The sequence below is a fragment of the Mesocricetus auratus genome, unplaced genomic scaffold, assembly GCF_017639785.1.
Source record: "Mesocricetus auratus isolate SY011 unplaced genomic scaffold, BCM_Maur_2.0 Super-Scaffold_100003, whole genome shotgun sequence".
Lineage (NCBI taxonomy): Eukaryota > Metazoa > Chordata > Mammalia > Rodentia > Cricetidae > Mesocricetus > Mesocricetus auratus.
The window spans coordinates 35,972,050-35,990,325 of NW_024429188.1; the positions used below are offsets into that span (position 1 = coordinate 35,972,050).

General features: G+C 32.5%; 1 protein-coding gene across 3 annotated transcripts in view; it reads right to left on the reverse strand.

Moving 5' to 3' along the window:
* Positions 1–18,276, reverse strand: part of Il1rapl1 (interleukin 1 receptor accessory protein like 1) — a 1,266,931-nt gene that overhangs the window by 556,598 nt on the left and 692,057 nt on the right. For all 3 annotated transcript variants that reach the window (XM_040744190.1, XM_021232992.2, XM_040744191.1), the window contains 2 exons: positions 11,063–11,249; positions 7,469–7,622 (listed from right to left, as the gene is read on the reverse strand). In XM_040744190.1, coding sequence (XP_040600124.1) covers positions 7,469–7,622; positions 11,063–11,249 — 341 coding nt within the window. The remainder of the gene's footprint in view (positions 1–7,468; positions 7,623–11,062; positions 11,250–18,276) is intronic.

The window sequence follows — 18,276 nt, forward strand, 5'->3', positions numbered from 1 at the left end:
AAAATAATGCAAATAATTAAAGCTATGTATAAACAATTCAAAAAGGATATAAATATACCACAAAAGAATAAAAGCAAAGAGATTAATGAAATATAGAAGTCAATCCATGATATGAAAATACAATTAAATAAAGACATATAATTACTGAAGATAAGCTAAACTGAAATGATAGTGGAAATGAAAAAATAAACAAATAAAATCTTCAGTGATCACTTCATCAACAGATTGGATCAAGTAGGTAAAAAAGCAGAACTGTATGTCAAAGTAGTGAAATTACATCACTTAGTGAACTTTTATGAGAACTTATTTCTTTACTCAACATATGTTTTTATTTAAATTAGAATCATGAATTCTTCACATGTCAATCCCAGCTCCCTCTCCCACTCCTTCTCCCTTGTCCCTCCACAGCTCCTCAAGCCTCCCACCCAATCCCCACATCATTCCCCAGAGAGGGTGAGGCCTTCCTTAGGGGGATCTCCAAAGTCTGTCATTTCATCCAGGGCAGGACCAACAAACCTTTATCCAAACTTATCAAACAGCACAGTATGAACTTGTAAATTAACAATATCAGAAATGAAAAGGGAGACATAACAACGGACAATGATGAAATCCAAAGCATTATCAGGTCATATTTTGAAAAGCTGTAATCCACAAAAATCTGAAAATTTAAAGGAAATGGACAAATTTTTGTACAAATATCACTTACCAAAATTAAATCAAGAACAGATAAGCAATTTAAATAGCCCTATATCACCTATGGAAATAGAAGCAGTCATCAAAATTCTCCCAACGGAAAAAAAAGCCCAGGGCCAGATGGCTTCAGTGCAGAATTTTACCAGAAATTCAGTGAACAGGTTATACCAATTCTCCTCAAAGTATTCCTTGCAATAGAAGCAGAAGAGTCTTTGCCAAACTCTTTCTACAGGCTTAAATTACATACGAAAATCCATCAATGTAATCCACCATATAAACAAACTGAGAAACAAAAATCACATGATCATCTCATTAGATGCTGAAAAAGCCTTTGATAAAATTCAACACCCCTTCATGATAAAGGTCTTGGAGAGATCTGGGATAACAGGAACATACCTAAACATCATAAAAGCTATATGTAGGAAACCAAAAGCCAACATCAAACTGAATGGAGAGAAACTCAAGGCAATTCCTCTAAGATCAGCAACAAGGCAAGGCTGTCCCCTCTCCCCATACCTCTTCAATATTGCACTGGAAGTTCTAGGTAGAGCAATAAGACAACAAAAGAAGATCAAGGGAATACAAATTGGAAAGAAAGAGGTAAAACTTTCACTATTGGCAGATGATATGATAGGTTAAAAAAATGATCCAACAAACTCTACCAGGGAACTACTACAGCTGATAAACACTTTCAGCCATGTGGGAGGATACAAGATCAACTCAAGAAAATCAGTAGCCCTATTATATACAGGCAATAAAAGGGCTGAGAAAGAAATCAGAAAAACATCACCCTTTACAATTGCCACAAACAACATTAAATACCTGGGGGTAACGCTAACCAAACCAGTGAAAGACCTGTACTGAAAGAACTTTGAGTTCCTAATGAAAGAAATTAAAGAAGACACCAGGAAATGGAAAGATCTCCCATGCTCTTGGATAGGTAGGATCAGTGTAGTAAAAATGGCAATCCTGTCAAAAGCAATCTACAGACTCAATGTAATTCCCAGCACAATTCTTCACAGACCTTGGAAGAACAATTCTCAACTTTGTATGGAAAACCAAAAAACCCAGGACAGCCAAGACAACCCTACTCAACAAAGCAACGTCTGGAGGCATCACCATCCCTGACCTCAAGCTCTATTATAGAGCTATATTCCTGAAGACAGCTGAGTATTGGAACAAAAAAAGACTGGTAGACCAATGGAATCAAATTGAAAACCCTGAGATTAATCCACAAACCTATGAACACCTGATTTTTGAAAAAGAATCTAAAATTATACAATGGAAAAAAGATAGCATCTTCAACAAATGGTGCTGGCATAACTGGATATTGACATGTAGATGACTGCAGATAGATCCATGTCTATCACCGTGCAAAAACTTAAGTATAAATGGATCAAAGACCTCAACATAAATCCAGCCACACTGAATCTGTTAGAAGAGAAAGTGGGAGGTACCCTTGAATGAAATGGTAAAGGAGACAGCTTCCTGAACATAACACCAATAGCACGAACACTGAGATCGACAATTAATAAATGGGACCTCCTGAAACTGAGAAGCTTCTGTAAGGCAAAGGACACAGTCAGCAAGACAAAAAGGCACCCCACATATTGGGAAAAGATATTCACTAACACCACATCTGACAGAGGTCTAATCTCCAAAATTTACAAAGAACTCAAGGAGCAAGTCTCCAAAACACCAAAGGATCCAATTAGAAAGTGGGCTACAGAAGAGCATAGAGAATTCTCTATAGAGGAGTCTAAAATGGCTGAGAGACACTTGAGAAAGTACTCAACATCATTAGTCTTTAGGGAAATGCAAATCAAAGCAACTCTGAGATATCATCTTACTCCTTCAAAATGGCTAAAATCAAAACTACCAATGACAGTTTGTGCTGGAGAGGATGTGGAGAAAGGGGGACACTCCTTCACTGCTGGTGGGAGTGCCATCTCGTAAAGCCACTATAGAAATCAGTATGGAGATTCAGTAGGTAAAACTTAGTTTTTAAAAATAGAATAAAGAGGTTTTTCGACATTATGTAAAGATTTAACTTTCAAATCATGGGAATGGGTGAAGAAGAAGATAGCAAAGGTGTATAGATATATAGAACATTTTTAATTACATAGAAGAAAAATGTTCAAACCTAGAGAAGGAATCGCCTATTTATGTATGCGGTATATAGAACATTAAATAGATAGGAGCAGAAAAGTAATTCTCCAAGACATCTTGTAGTTAAAACACTGAGTAATACAGAATAAAGAAGGGTTATTAAAAACTGTAAGAGAAAAAGTTCATTCGCTTGAAAAGGCAGGTCCATTAGAATAACAGTAGTTATTTAACAGAAACTGTTAAATCCATCAGTGCCTAGAAATGGTATTAAATGTCTGAAAATAACTTACCTGCTAACTCAGACTATTATACACAGCAAAACTATTGAATTACAATGTCTGTTTGTGTGGTAAAATACTATGACCAAAAACAACTTAAGGAATAAAGAATTTATATTGGCTTTTTGATTCTAGAGTAAAAAGAGTCCATTAGGGTAGTGAAGGCAGAGGAATTTCAGGAGCTATACCCATGGATTCACCAACATGGCGGCCAAAATAAACCTTTGACAAGGACAACAAGAATAGGCATGCTAGTGACTTTGGAAGAAAGCCCTTGAGGCCAAAGCCCTACACAAACAGCTGTAGGGAGCTAAGGAATTCTGAGAGTAAGAGAAATAGTTTTTCTGAGCACACCGATTGTTTTTCCCATACCAAATGATTAGCCCTGAAAACATATATATAAATCATATTATACAGACTGAGCAGGTTGTATTGATATATATATATATATATATATATTATATATGATATATTGTAGCTCCAATTGACGCTGTAACGATAAGCGACACACAATTACTGAAAGTAAAACTAAGTATTTATTGTAGAAATTACTCACAAGATACCAAACAAGTAACCCAGATAGATAGTCTTCAAACCTCTCAAAGACCTTCAGAAAATGGCATTTAAAATGGTTTAGGGTTTTTCTTGACAGTGAGAAATGTCTGCTCCTGGCAGCACCAATTACGTCTGAGAGGAAGATGGGCATCGAAGAAACTCGTTATGGAGTTTGCTTTCAACATGGCAAGATTAGCCATTTGGGCAAGAAACTGCTCTTGCCTAGACTGACTGTTGCTGTATAAACTGGACATGCAGGACCCACAGGAAAGTGACTGCTAAGCTCAGTCTTACAGGGTTCCTGCTTCATGGAAGAGTCTACGAGACTTTCTGCAGGACAGAAAAATGACTAACAGACTGCTGATGCAGATGGACAGTTTGAAATTTCCTGCTTTGCTGAGAAATCTTCTGGATACATTGTGGACTATGGGCTGAAGATGGATGCCCCAACGCTACACAGGAACTTCAGGTGACTGTCCAGGCAGTGAGATATCTCTGTCAATCCTAGTGTTTATATATTATCCTTCTGTGGTCTTTGATGGAGTTGAAGACAGATAGTTATAATTATAGTTTTCCTTAGTTATGATAAAAGATGAGCTAAATATAGAACTTTGGAATCACAAGAATGGGATGGATGATATTTTCTTTAAATCTTGCTAAAATATTGTAACTATGTTCTTACTTGATAACTGTTCTGTTATATAAAATTTGACTATGTTAAAGTTAAGACCTTTTTGTTTAAACAGAAAAGAGGAGATGTTGGGGAAGTCCTGTGCATTTGTCAATAAAGCACTGTGTGGCCTAAAGGGAATCTAGATAGGAGGGACTAGGAGTCCAGGAGAACTCTGGGAAGGAGAAACACAAGGAAGTCAAGATGTAATGCCATGGGGGTAGGAAGCCCGGAACCATTCTCCGGTAAGAGACATACTTAGATGAACAATTATGGGGTAATTACTTAAGTCAGAGCTAGCCAGTAAGAAACAAGCAAGGCCAACAGCTTCATAATTAATATAGCCTCCTGGGTGTTTATTTGGGACTGATGCGGATCTAGAACCAGGCTGGCGGGAAAGCTTTTCTCAAAAAAAAAAGCTTCTCATTACAATATATATTATATATAATATATAATGTCTGTGTATATGTAGCTACAATATTAAAAGATAGAGACTAAAGAGAGGATATTGAAAACTTAAAAGAGAATGAGAATGGTCATTAAGTTACAAAGGCATGTTATTACAATAACAAATGATTATTTAACAGAAAATTTAAATCCCACAGGGCCTAAAAAATATACATTACAACAATTAATAAAGAATGAGAACACAGCTTTGAAAGAGAGGAAGGAAGACTAAATAATGGCTTAGAGGGAAGAAAGCCAAAGGGAAATTATATAATTATTTAAAAAGGTAAGAAATATTTTTATTTGTGCATATACTTCTCCAAAGAGGAAATACACATGGCTGAGAAATATCTTTTAGATATTCAACACCTTTAGCCCTCAGAGAAATGGAAATTGAAGTTACACTGAGATGCTAGCTTACTGTAGTCAGAATGAGTAAGACAAGAAGAGGGACAACAAATTGTGGCTTGAATGTGAGAAAAGGGAAATACCCATATAGCATTTAGTATAAATGTTGCTAAAACAAAAGAGAACAAAACAAAAACTGTGGTAGAAATCCCCCTCCTGGGTATATGACCAAAGTAAACCAAGTTATCATATAAATGAGAGGAAACTGTTATCATATAAAAGAGATATCTGCATATATTTGTGTTTAATTTTTCCCTTTTCTTTTATTCTTCTCTCATATAATACATTCCAATTGCAGTTTCCACTCTCTACTTTCCTCCTAGCCACCCCCTCCTACTTCCACTCTCTCTCACATTCACTCTCCTCTGTTTCTCTTAAGAAAAAAGCAAGCCTCCATGGATATCAGCTAAACAAGGCATACCAGCTAAAGAGTGGAAGAGCAGAGAGTTTGTTCATGATGAATACATAATACAGGAATGCATAGATTTATCACAGTGAGACCTATTTTTTTGTATTATTGAGCTGTGTCAAAATCACCAACTTTCTCTTGAATATCAGGACTTAAGTATTCTATATTTCCATATGAAGAAAATGGGAAGTTTAATACAAATCCAGAAAGTATAGAAAATTGTAAAACAATGTAAGAGTAAAAAGTTCTATTCTAAGGCTTACCCAATGGTCTTATGAAAGTTTACTTTAATTAGTCAAGACACAATGTTTACTTTCTAACCTCATCATAATGGATTGTATTTATAAATCCTAGTGTTTCTAGAGAAAGAAAGATATGTTTACCATGGATACATTTTCCTTTCTAAAGAGTTAAGTCAAGAATATTATCATTATTCAGAATATCACTTTCATTCATATTTTAAACTCTGTTTTCTAAACATCTAATGTTTAGAAAAGCTGCCTCAGTAGGCTTTGTAAGCTAAAAAATGAACAGAAAATTTTCAATATTTATTGTGTACAATGGCATATTTTTCACTGAACTGTTGAAAACAATGGGAATAAAAGTGATAAAGTACTCCTCTGCATTTTTCTGTAAATAATCTATTATACACAGCCAAACTACAACCAAATGATTGCAAATCATATACACATATACACATCAGAGACTAAATGTGTGTTGACTATTCAAGTCTATCATAAATTTCAAGTGTCCATTGTTTACTGTTTCTAATATTTATCGAAGACTTTGACAAAGAGCATCTCATGTAAAGAATTTTCCTTCTGCTGGAATAATTGCTATTTAGCAAATGATTCCCATGAAACAATGTAGTTTTCAGTCAAGTTATATAAAACTTCAAGATTTAAAAGAAATGGATTCTTATATGACGCATGGATACTTGTACATATCAGATATTTGTTTCATATAGAATAAAACAATTTTACAAGTATTAGTGAAGGTATGAAATTAATGTCATAAACTTCTAAAGCTTTCACAACTATGACCCCAAAAAATCATCAAGGGTCTCTTTATATAAAAAAATATTCAAATACCTATAATTTCCCATTTTTTGTTCTGGATTCTATCTGCCTTCCATGAGAAACTTTTAAAAAAGTGACTATTGTTGTAAATAAAAAATGATCATGAATACAATTCTTTGCATAACTAAATTGCTGAACATACCTTAATTCATTTGATACTTGCAAATCCCCTATAAGGCAAATTTCATCTTCATCATTTTATACATTAGTAAATTAACAGTCTGGAGCTCACATTTATCAAACAAAGCTTGTTAGACTCATGAATTCTACATTGTTTTTAATAAGCAGTACTCTGATACTATTTTGATTATTTTCTGAATTAACACGATATAAGGATGGTTCTGTGATCCTTACATTTTTAAATGTCTGGAACTGTTTTATCCTAGCTTATGAGATCATCTGCGTCATCTGTATAATAATAAATATGTCAAACAGAAAATGTTTTGTCTAATGTTCAGCAAGACATAAATACAGAGGTAGATTTCATGTATTCCATTCCATTACTCTAGAAATTGTTTCTAAAATGATTCCACTCCAAAGTACAAGCATAATCTTCAAAAATTGTAAACTCATTATTTCAAGTACTTTCAAAAGCTAACATTTGTATAATTTCCCAAACATATTCTATTTAACCTTTCAAATGTATTTCAGCACAAGATGATTTAAAAACAAGGAGGAATAAATTTCACCTATAGGAATCCACTTAGCATTTGGATGAGTGCTTCTTTCATTACCCACGTTGAAAAACATCAATATGCAGCCCTGAATCTGACTCAAAAGACAGTTTCATACTTGCAAATGAAATACTGATTGTGATTACCTGTAACAGTTAACTCAGTGGTTCTTCTCACAACAAAGCCGCCATATTTTAATTCACAGGTATAGTTTCCAATGTCATCTTCTTTAACTTCTCTTATGAGTAAAGTATCTCTTTTGAACACGATACTTGGTCTCCATGTTTTTGTTCTACATTCCTACACAAAGATCATAAAATCAGGTAGTACACATGAAAAGTAAAAAATATTTTAATCTTTAAAACAATAATTTTGGTTTCATTAAAAAAACATACAAGGTCTCCTATATAACAACTCTCTTTGAAATTGATGTGTAACTGAGATTAGCCTTTAAATTATGACCATCCTGCCTCATGGTAGGATTTGTATGCATATGGTACAATGTCTGATATATAACAATAACTTATACATTAAGATTTTATAGGGGCTAAAGATTTGGAATTAATACTAAACAATTACATTCTTTTTTCCAAATCTGGAAATCAGGAACATCACCTTGAAGAGTAGTTTTATGGTCACATTAACTTAATAATGACAGTACTTAGGTAATAGACACATTTTTATTTGTTATATACAGTAACAGGTATATGGTAACCACAGTCAACATAAAATTTAAAAGTAAATAATTCATAAAGGACTATTGTGAAATTGACTATATTATTATTCATTGCCTAAAATTTTAAATGCATTATTAAATAAACAGTTAGAAATAGTTTTATAAGATAAACATTTCTGTTCCAATACTATATCAAAATATAACTGTTGCAGTTATTAAAAATGAAGCCTCTATATACTGAAGAAACAGTTAACATTTGTATACAAGGCTTATTGACTTTCTATTAGTACACAAAGAGTTGGTTTTCATTGGGGCATTTTTCAAACAAAATTTGCTTTTATTGTTTTTCTTGTATACTCTTCTTCTCACCCTGTTCCTTTGTGCCCTTGCAGGCTTAGTAGCCTTTATTTTACTGTCATGTCTCCTTGCTTCACTTACCTTGGCAACCTTAGTAGGCTTTAGCAACACCTCTTCCCTCTTGTTAAATTCTATGACATTCTCAGGTTCACAAACTCTTATTATATGTACATAAACAAGTCACAAAATCTGCATATATGATAAAATGTGATGTTTTTCTTTCTGAGACTGGGTAACTTCTTTTAATATAATACTTTTTGGATCTATTTTCTTAATTTGCTTTTTCACTTTATGCTTGAGCAAAATTCCATTATATATATATATATATATTACATTATTAAATTTTCTTTATCCATTTATTTTTGATGGACATCTATACTTGATACATTTCTTTACTTTTGTGAAAATGTAGCAATTAAATGGATACATATACATCTTGTGGTAGGATATAGGATTATGTGGGTCAATTCCAAGTGTGGCATGGTTCTGTCATATGGAGGTTCTACTTTTAACATTTTGTAAAGTATCTATAATGGTTTCCTAAGAGCTACACTAGATTACAGTCCCAGAATCAATGAATTATGATTCTTAATTTGCCACATCATCAATATGCATTTTCATTATAAATGGACATACCAAATTATGATATATTTGATTTCTGTTTTTCCCAAAGCACAAATCCCTATTCTCATGCTAGTATTTAAATTAATAGAATAAGTACAAAATTGCTTTAAACTTTTGAAACTATAGAGAGATAAAACTATTTATTGGCAAGTCAAATTTTTAAGGGCCATAATATATGTGCATCAGTGCCTCTGTGAAATTATGTATAGATTTTTTCAGCTATTAGTAAGCAAATTATGCATATTATTTTATGGTATTAGTTGCATAGGCATTTAAAATTGTATACATTTTATAATTAGCCTCCTAATGTCTATTATTTATCTGGCAGAGGTTAAGTTTTGACTGAAAAAATTAAAGTATGAAATAATAATATATGCTGCATTTCTGCCCATCACTCTATTATGATGTTTTCTATAGTGTAAATGACTATTACAATGATGGAAAATCTGTTTAAATGAATAACATCTAACCAGGAAACCGTAAATGAAGTTGAATTTATTGAAATAATTTTAACTGAAAGGTACACATGTGTGCATATTTTCTCCCATATTTCAGAAAAACTTAAGATGTTTCCTGCAAATGATAAGGAAAAATATATATCTCAAAATCAACTTATTTGTGAAGAAAAGCTTCGAGTCTAGAATGTTCACACACAAATGCTAGAAAAAAATGTGGTTTTAGAAAACTTTAGTGTCATCATATTCTTAAAGGTTTCCTGGGGAAGACAGGCAAATGACTGAATGTCATGAATGAGATGTACTCAATTATCAAAATTGAAACAACAAAACTCATTCCCACAGGAAGAAAACTTGTGGGGCTAATAATTTAGTGATGTTTGACATGGTTCAGGACAGAAAACCAAGGGAATAGTTGAAAAATGACTCTCAACAGTTCCCTTGATGCTCTGAGATTCCATTGCTTGTTATCCAGAATCAAAGTTAAGACTTTGAGAAGAATGCTGCTAATTTTGAAGAAATGTATTAGAGTTTGTTCAGGTTTCTTGTTTTATTTTTATTATTTTTTTCTAATTGGTGGGCAATCAATTGCAAGGGTTAACATTCTGATTCTGACAGGGATATACTAGGCCTGGTTACTTTTCTTTCTTTTTTTAAGGCCCAGTGTCTTAAAGTCCAACTCCCAACAATTAGACAAAGAAAATGATAAATTTGGAGGTTTTTTATTAATCTGTGATAAAAACTATTCCACGTGAACACCGAAAGATTCTATATTCACTTTTGAGTATATTGCAACCCAAAACTACTTTTAGGTGATAAAAATAAGCTTAAAACCATACACAGTTTTAGATTAAAAATGAATATTAGCAATGTGACAGTCAAATAAAATAATGCAATGATATTTTTAAGACAATATTACTATTGCAATATTATCTGCATTATCATATGGATATTGTATATGAAAATGATTATATTTTAGTCAAAGTTATGACTGTTGAATATAATATCTCATTAAAATTATGGGTTCCATTATATCACAGTAGACAATAACTATTTTTCCTCTCTTTCCTTGGGGAATGCTGGAATACTAAGCCCAGAAATGATTGATCAAACTGTTTCATTTTGCAAACTTGTAAAACATTTGTTGATATAAGCAAGATTTAAATACAAACATGATAGCCTATACAGTAGTACAACAGTACTAATATTAACCAATATTTTATTTATCAAAGCATATGATTTTTACGACTTATATTGATAAGGGGCTGTAGAAATGGCTAGACAGTTAAGAGTAGTGTCTGTTCTTTCAGATGATCACGTTCAATTTCTAACATTCACATGGCCACTCGAAACCATTTATTTATTACTCCAGTTCTAGGGATCTAATGTTCTCTCATTGCTTCTGCAGGTTCTTTATGCACATGATACACTGACATACATTCAGGCAACACTCACACGCATAATATAAAAATAAACAAAACCTCCTAAAACCTATAATGACCAACACGATTTGTTATGACACTCTGTAAGACATCAGTTATACATTATTTAAACTTTTATCCAGATTTCTCTAGAGTAAGAGACACATTAAATTACTTGTAGGCAATAAAATCTTCCAAAGTCCATACCTTGTACCAAAGAATTTCAGGTTCCCTGGTTGGTAATAAAAAATCCTCTATGTCTCGGCATGAAATTTCCTTGCTTTTGCTCAGTTCAGCTTTTTCAAAGTACTTCATCTTGGAATTGTAGCAGAATCCAGTGTCATTTTCTCCTACTGTCAGTGAGATGGATACTTTCATACAGTATGTGGAGTTCCTGTAACAAAACAGAATTTGTAAGTGACCTAATGTGAATGGGAAGTAAATGATGCCAAAGCAGAGTGTTTAACTACTTCAGGAAAATAAATAAATAAATGAAAATAAAAGAGAAAACCTCCATTGTCTAAAGCACTTTTGTACCTTGGTTTATTTCAAAGGATTGCCTGCTGCCTACCAAGTAAACAATACTTGGTCTTGGTCTTGGTCTTATAAAACCAGACATGTACATAATTATAGTCATTTTCTACAAAAATATATCTGGGTTGAATTGAAAAAGAACTTAATGGATACATTTTATGTAGAAAAGTGGAATGAACAAAGAAGATTTAGGGCAGAAAAATATCAGGCATAGGTTTGTGTTAAAACTGGCAAGCGTTTCTTATCTAAATTTAAACTGAAAAATAAATTTTAAAAAATTAGAAGGAAAAAAAACTGGCAAGCTAAAGAGGGAGGTAGAAGAGTGTCAACTCTCCTATTAACTGCAATGATGGCATAAGAATACTTCCATGTAGTTCTTAAGTCATTTTTAAACAGAAAGTGGAGAACTGACTTATGAGTATGGAACAAAAGTAAGAAATAATCAGCTGTGTTTACATATACATATATCCATTTGGTTTAATATGTCAATAATCTGTGTCAAAGGTCTATACTTCACTGATTGATTCTATACAACTGAGGAAATAAGTCAGCATCTTACATTTTTATTGTTGAATCCTAAATCATGGTTTAGACAGAAACCATGATTTAGAAAATTTTAGGGTAGAAATCATGATCACATATTTTTTGAATAATTAGGAACATATAATTGATTGTGATATTTTTCCTTCATATTCATATGCCTGTATGTTTAATAAATATATTTTATTTGATACCGGAGTGTGGAAATTAAAATAAGGATTGGGTTCAAAGGTTTGAAAAGAACATTTTCTTTAGTAAGTGTCCAAGAACACATTACACGCATGATCACTGAAGTGCTATATTTGAATGTCATTGCTTATTATATTTGTAGAATTGGGCATGAGAATTACAGGCACAAGAGTGAGCAGAACAAAGGTATATTAGTAGTTCATTATTTTATTGAATAACAAAAACATTTACAATAACTTAGACAATTTTTGAATATAGAAACTGCTATCTACTTACAATAACTACCTTATAAGTTGATTTTAAACACTGAGTAAATCAAAGACCTTTATGAACATGAGTTCAAAGCCCTAAACAATATGAAGTGTATTTTCTCATGAATTTTGTTACAATGCTAAAATAAATTTTCTGTTACCTGCCTCTAAGAAGCAAGGAAGAAATGAACACATGTAAACAATCTAAATTTAACATATCTTGTAATATAAACTACTAAATTAGTTTCAAAGAAAGAAACAAGGTTTTCTAGCTACTTAGATTGCCTTCAAGAATGAATGATAATTTGACAATAATCAGAATGGCAATTTCAAGTAACTCTGTGAATAAAGCATAGAAAGAATGAAAACTGAGCATGTTAGAAAGGACTCAAGAAATATAGGTTCACAGGAGCCATATTGAAATATGTTTAACTCACTTCTAAGACTTATACTTGACATTGAATGATAATGAAGTCTGTATTTTGGAAAAAGTTTTTCCTATTGTAATGGAAAATAGATAAATGGGAAGGAAGGAAAACTAAAAGCAATTTAACAAAATGGAAATGAACTACACTTATTTAGGGAAAGGTGTAACCTAAAATAGTCAGTTTGTATTGGCGTAAGCTGAACTCTTGTGGGAGGGTCTAGGCCCTGCCCTGGATGAAATGACAGACTATGGACACCCCCTTGGAGGGCCTCACCCTCCCTGAGGAAATGAGGGGATATTGGGATGGTTTTTAGGAGGGCACGGGAGGAGGGGAGGGAAAAAGAGAGGGACCTGGAATTGACATGTGAAGCAACCTTGTTTCTAATTTAAATTTAAATTTAAAAATAAATTTAAAAAAAGAAAAAAGAAAGAAGGGTCAAGTTTAAAATATACTTAAGACATTAAATCCATGTAATAGTAAGGAACAGAGAGCCACACGATGTACTGATTTTCGTAATTGATTATATGAAAAGTAGACTCAATATTTCAGTATGAGAAGTAATAATAAAAAGAATTCTGAGATAAAATAAATGTGTAATATTTTAGCTCAAGTTTTATACCAAAGTGAAATAGTTATCACTTTTGAGGCCTGCTATGAGTGTGACTTATATATTATTTGATACCATTTCAATATATTCTCTTCAAATCATTGTAAGATATTTTTGTCAGGAAAAGTAATTATCTAAGTTAAGTGGCTAACTATATTAGCATACATTGAAAGTATTTAGGTTTCATGCTAACATATATTTACAAAACACATTACATGATAGACACTAATACAGATTCTAAACCCATTTGTATTTCTTCAAATTTTTATATCATTTTTCCTTGGAGATGCATAATGCTCCATCTTAAAAATGTGCACATTTTCATTAACCGTTAATTTGCTGATGGACAACTCGGTAGATTCTGATTTCATGATGTAGTAAATAAAGCAGCAATAAGTATAGAGGTACAGAAATGTTTATTGTGGATCATGGAATTCTCTGGGCATGTGCCCGAGGATGAAATAGTTGAGTAATATGGTAGGTTTACTCTTACATTTTGAGGAATGTCCAAGTTGATTTCTATAATGGCTCTATTAATTTGTATCCCCACCAGCAGTGAATAAAGTTTCTTCTTTTTTCCCTACACTCTATCCATCATTTGCTATTGGATAAGCTGATGATAGCTATTCTGACTTGAGTGACATGGTTTGTCAAACTAGCTTTAATTTGCATTTCCTGTTGATTAATGATGTTGAACACATTTAAAAAATAGTCATTGGTCATTTGTGATTCTTCTTTTTTTGAAAATTATCCATTCGTTAGTCCATCTTTTGATTGGAAGTTTATTTCCATGGTACTTAATTTATGTAATGCTTTGTGAATTCTGGTTATTAACCCATGTCTGAAGTACAGTTAGCAAATAATTTCTAGTAGAAAAAGGAAAGGGAAATTTTAGGTGATGATGAAAGACAGAATGCAGTTAAATGACATGAGCTGTGAATGAGGATATAAAGAAAATTGTTTTCCTAGTATAATGTTGTCACAGATTTTTCATTTTTATTTGTGTATTTGTATCTCTCTCTGTGTAGTGGATAAGTGCCAAACTATATTTGATAATGAAGGTATAAATTCCCAAGTGAATTTTCAAAAGTTCTAAATGATTGTTCTGATTGTATAGACAATTTGATGAGTTGCATAAACTCTGAGTATGGACAAGTGTTTGTTTGACTGACTATATTAGTATAGCTGCATGGTATATTTTGTTTGTATATTTCTTATAATAAGGTGATTTGTATAAATAACAATAGACCATTCAAAACGTTCAATCTATATTACAAACTACACATATAAAAATAGCAACTTCAATTATTGTTAATTTTATTCCAAATAAGTATCTGTTAATTATGTTTTAATATCATTATGAAGCACAAATACTTTTATAGTAAATTAAAAACAAAGAAGTAGTTACATTGTTTATCCATGAAGTATTTTTGAAGTTCAATGCAGCAGCCTTCCATTCCACTAATAAATATGAAATAGGCTTTAAATAAACTCATTTTTCTTTCTTAAGAGAAAGAACAGAGACCTTTCTAAGCAGTGAATCTGTATATTCTAAATTTGTGTATTGCACATTGTTAGGGTTCAAAAGAAGTACCCAAGAAAAGACCGACAGCCTTGTACGTACCGAACAAGTGTGTTTTATTTATTCAACATTGGGTTGGCAATAGAAACCCTTAAAGAAGGTCATAAGCTTTTTTTAAGTGGAGTTATGGAAATTCCATGGAGGATGGGCTAACCTGGGCTGATTTGGTAGAGGAAAGATTAGTGTGGGGACTGAGTAGTGGGAAGTGTAAGTGGTTAGGGACATTTTAGAGGCAGGGTAGGGAAAGTTATCTTCTGTGTTCATCTGCTAACCATAAGGTCAAAGGGGTACCTGATGATTGCTTGCCCCTGAGTTGTGGTTCTGCCCAAGAGCTGTTTGCTCAGCTATGGCCACCTACAGTAAACTGAAATTAAGGTCTTTCGCCCATTAGGAACCTGTCATTATTCTGGTCTGTCTCCCTCACCCTCTCACACATAACCCTTCTAGATAAAAGAATCTTAGGTTTCTTTTGTTTTCTACTTTCTGCTTACTTTTGTTTGCCTGGTGTCCACACAATTGTACTGTATCCCACACATGCATTTTATACAATTATGTTAAAAGTGTAAGAACTCCTTAGTCCAATAGTAGGGACACTGGTTCTAATTAAATGTTTGAAAATTCAGAACTACTAGTAACACGTGGGTCCTTTATCTTCTTCACTCGTATTTGTATAAGGAAAAAAATACTATTGTGGAATTTGAACATGTTAAAACATGAGTAGCGATTACAATTGTGCCTGTCATACAGTGAGCCTTTGGACAGTGTTAGATCATAACTATTGCCACCGTGTCCTTTACTCTTATTTCCTTTACATGTCTAATTTGCCGTGCAGGCCAATAGATTTGTTCAGTGAGTAGATTAGAAAATGTGATGCATTTAGTTTTTCAATGTGCAATTACTGCAAAGATTAGTAAAATAGATATGTTCTTATGTTTTGGTTTGTTTTGCTCTCATTTGGGAGTAACTGAATGGGCTAAACAAGAATAGCTGAAGTTAAAAGAGAACTTGGACTCCCTATCTAAGTCATTACCTCTTTCTCTTTCAGAAGCGCACCTGACTCCTAATCTAAAAATGGCTTCAGATGAATGTTGCCAGTTATTCTTATTTTCCTGACTTTTAAACTCTGTCTCTGTGAGGTGACTGCTGATTTACAATATCTGGAATTTAAGGCTCCTTAGGATAGCAGTATTTTAAAATTATTTTCAGTGATTAATACTGTTTTACTTGTTTCTGTTTATCAGGAGGTGATTTAAACCCTAAAAAACAAAATAGTATCTAATCATTACTTTTGCCCTATTTGCTGAGTAGAGATAACAAGAAGTCAGCAACTTATGACACATTCATAAACATTTAATCTCTCTGAAGGGAGTCTACACACATAAAACAATGGTTGCATTCCATCATTACTAATCTAGCTATACACTGAACATTATGGCTCTCAGATGTTTGGTAGAGAGGACTAAATGGGGTAAGGAGAACACTCTTACAGAACTTATGGGAAAATTCATTATTATGTATTTACTTAGCTCTGACTCTTTATAAGAGAAGGGCTGCAGTATATGCCAGAACTGATTCATGACTGATACTTTTAGTGTTCATATAATGGTGACACAGAACTTAACATGTATTCAGAGTAAACAGAGTTGTTTAAGTCCTGCATAAATAAATACCCAGTGATCTTTATTTCTGAAGAAAGAAAACAACATAGTTTTCTGATATAGATGAACCTAATAGTATATACCAGGTACTAAAATATGTATTGATTTGTTTTCAATATCATGGCATCACATCAGAGCTACCTCACATCTGAAAAGGTCAATGAATTGTCTGTTCTGTTAGTAAACTAGAGACTTAAATGGGAGATGAACTTATGTCTTTATCATTCATGGCTCTCTTGGAAAGAATTCGTACTAGGACAGGATCCATAAATGCTCCCATACACATTATATTTAAATAATAAACATATTGTATGTATTTTTGCAATAACTATATAATTCATTTTTCTTTTTATAAAATAGTAGAAAACAACCCACCTTCAACACATGAATTTATATTTGTTTTGTACTGTAAAATGGAGAAAGACAAAAGATGACACAGCTTGGATTGTTTTTCTGAAAAATTAAGTTCTCTTATTCTCTAAAATCTAATATAACTGAGAGAGCAAGTAGCAGTTCTTAATGAAATATGACTCATCATATGTTTTCACTAATATATTCCTACATATTTGTAATTTGACTTCTGAAATCACTGGCTTTTGAGTCTTCTGAAGGAAAAGTTTCTACACTGGAATCCTGAATAAACATTGGGAACTAATGATTATTTTGAAAGCAATTAAAAATTGATATGAAGCAAAATAATAAAATTGAAAACGATTTCTTTATATATGGGCTATGTAAGTAAATAGAATATATTGATATTCCCCCAAAGTTCTCAGTAATATGCTACTTTGAAGTAGGGAACAATTTTGAATTGGTAGTATCAGGATTTTTAGAAGTATTCTTTCTAAAAGGATGAGTGCATTGCAGCAGTACAGATTCAAGTGTATAATATAGTTTCTACTGGAAAGAGGTCAGGGCAAAAAATATAATTGATGGGAGAATTTTTGAATATATATGGTTAGCTGAAGAAGTATACTAAAAACTGCTTTAAGAAATATCTTAACATAGCACAACGACAATTACTTTGCATGATAACACATAGTTTTGTGTCTCTCTTTCATTAACAAAACTGCCAGTAACTTGATTATAAAATTAAATGTATCCTCTAAAAACATCACTAAATATTTGACTTGTATATTATGTGAATTCCCTGATTCTCTGAGTAAATAATAACATCTCCACAATGTTTAGCCATATTTTAACAGTTCATGAAATGCTGTACAGAAAACTTAGAAATTTGATCAGTATTTTTAAAGATTAAAGTGGGTCCATTCATCTACATTTTACATGGTCAACTCTCTAAAATTAATTATTCAAAGTCACAAACTGAGATATTTATATAGATATGAATGCACATAACATATTTTTATTTATTTCATTATGTTTATTGCATGCGTTTGTAAATGATACATAAGCATACACACATGTACACACATGGCATGGTCATGTGTGTGTGTGTGTGTGTGTGTGTGTGTGTGTGTGTGTGTGTGTGTGTAGAGGTCAGAAGACACCTTTGATTTCTCTCTTTTAACTTTTAAATAAATTCTAGGAATCAATATCAGGTTATCATGCATTTATAGCAAGTGCTTTTAGATACTGAAAACATCTTGCTGGACATGACACATAAGATTT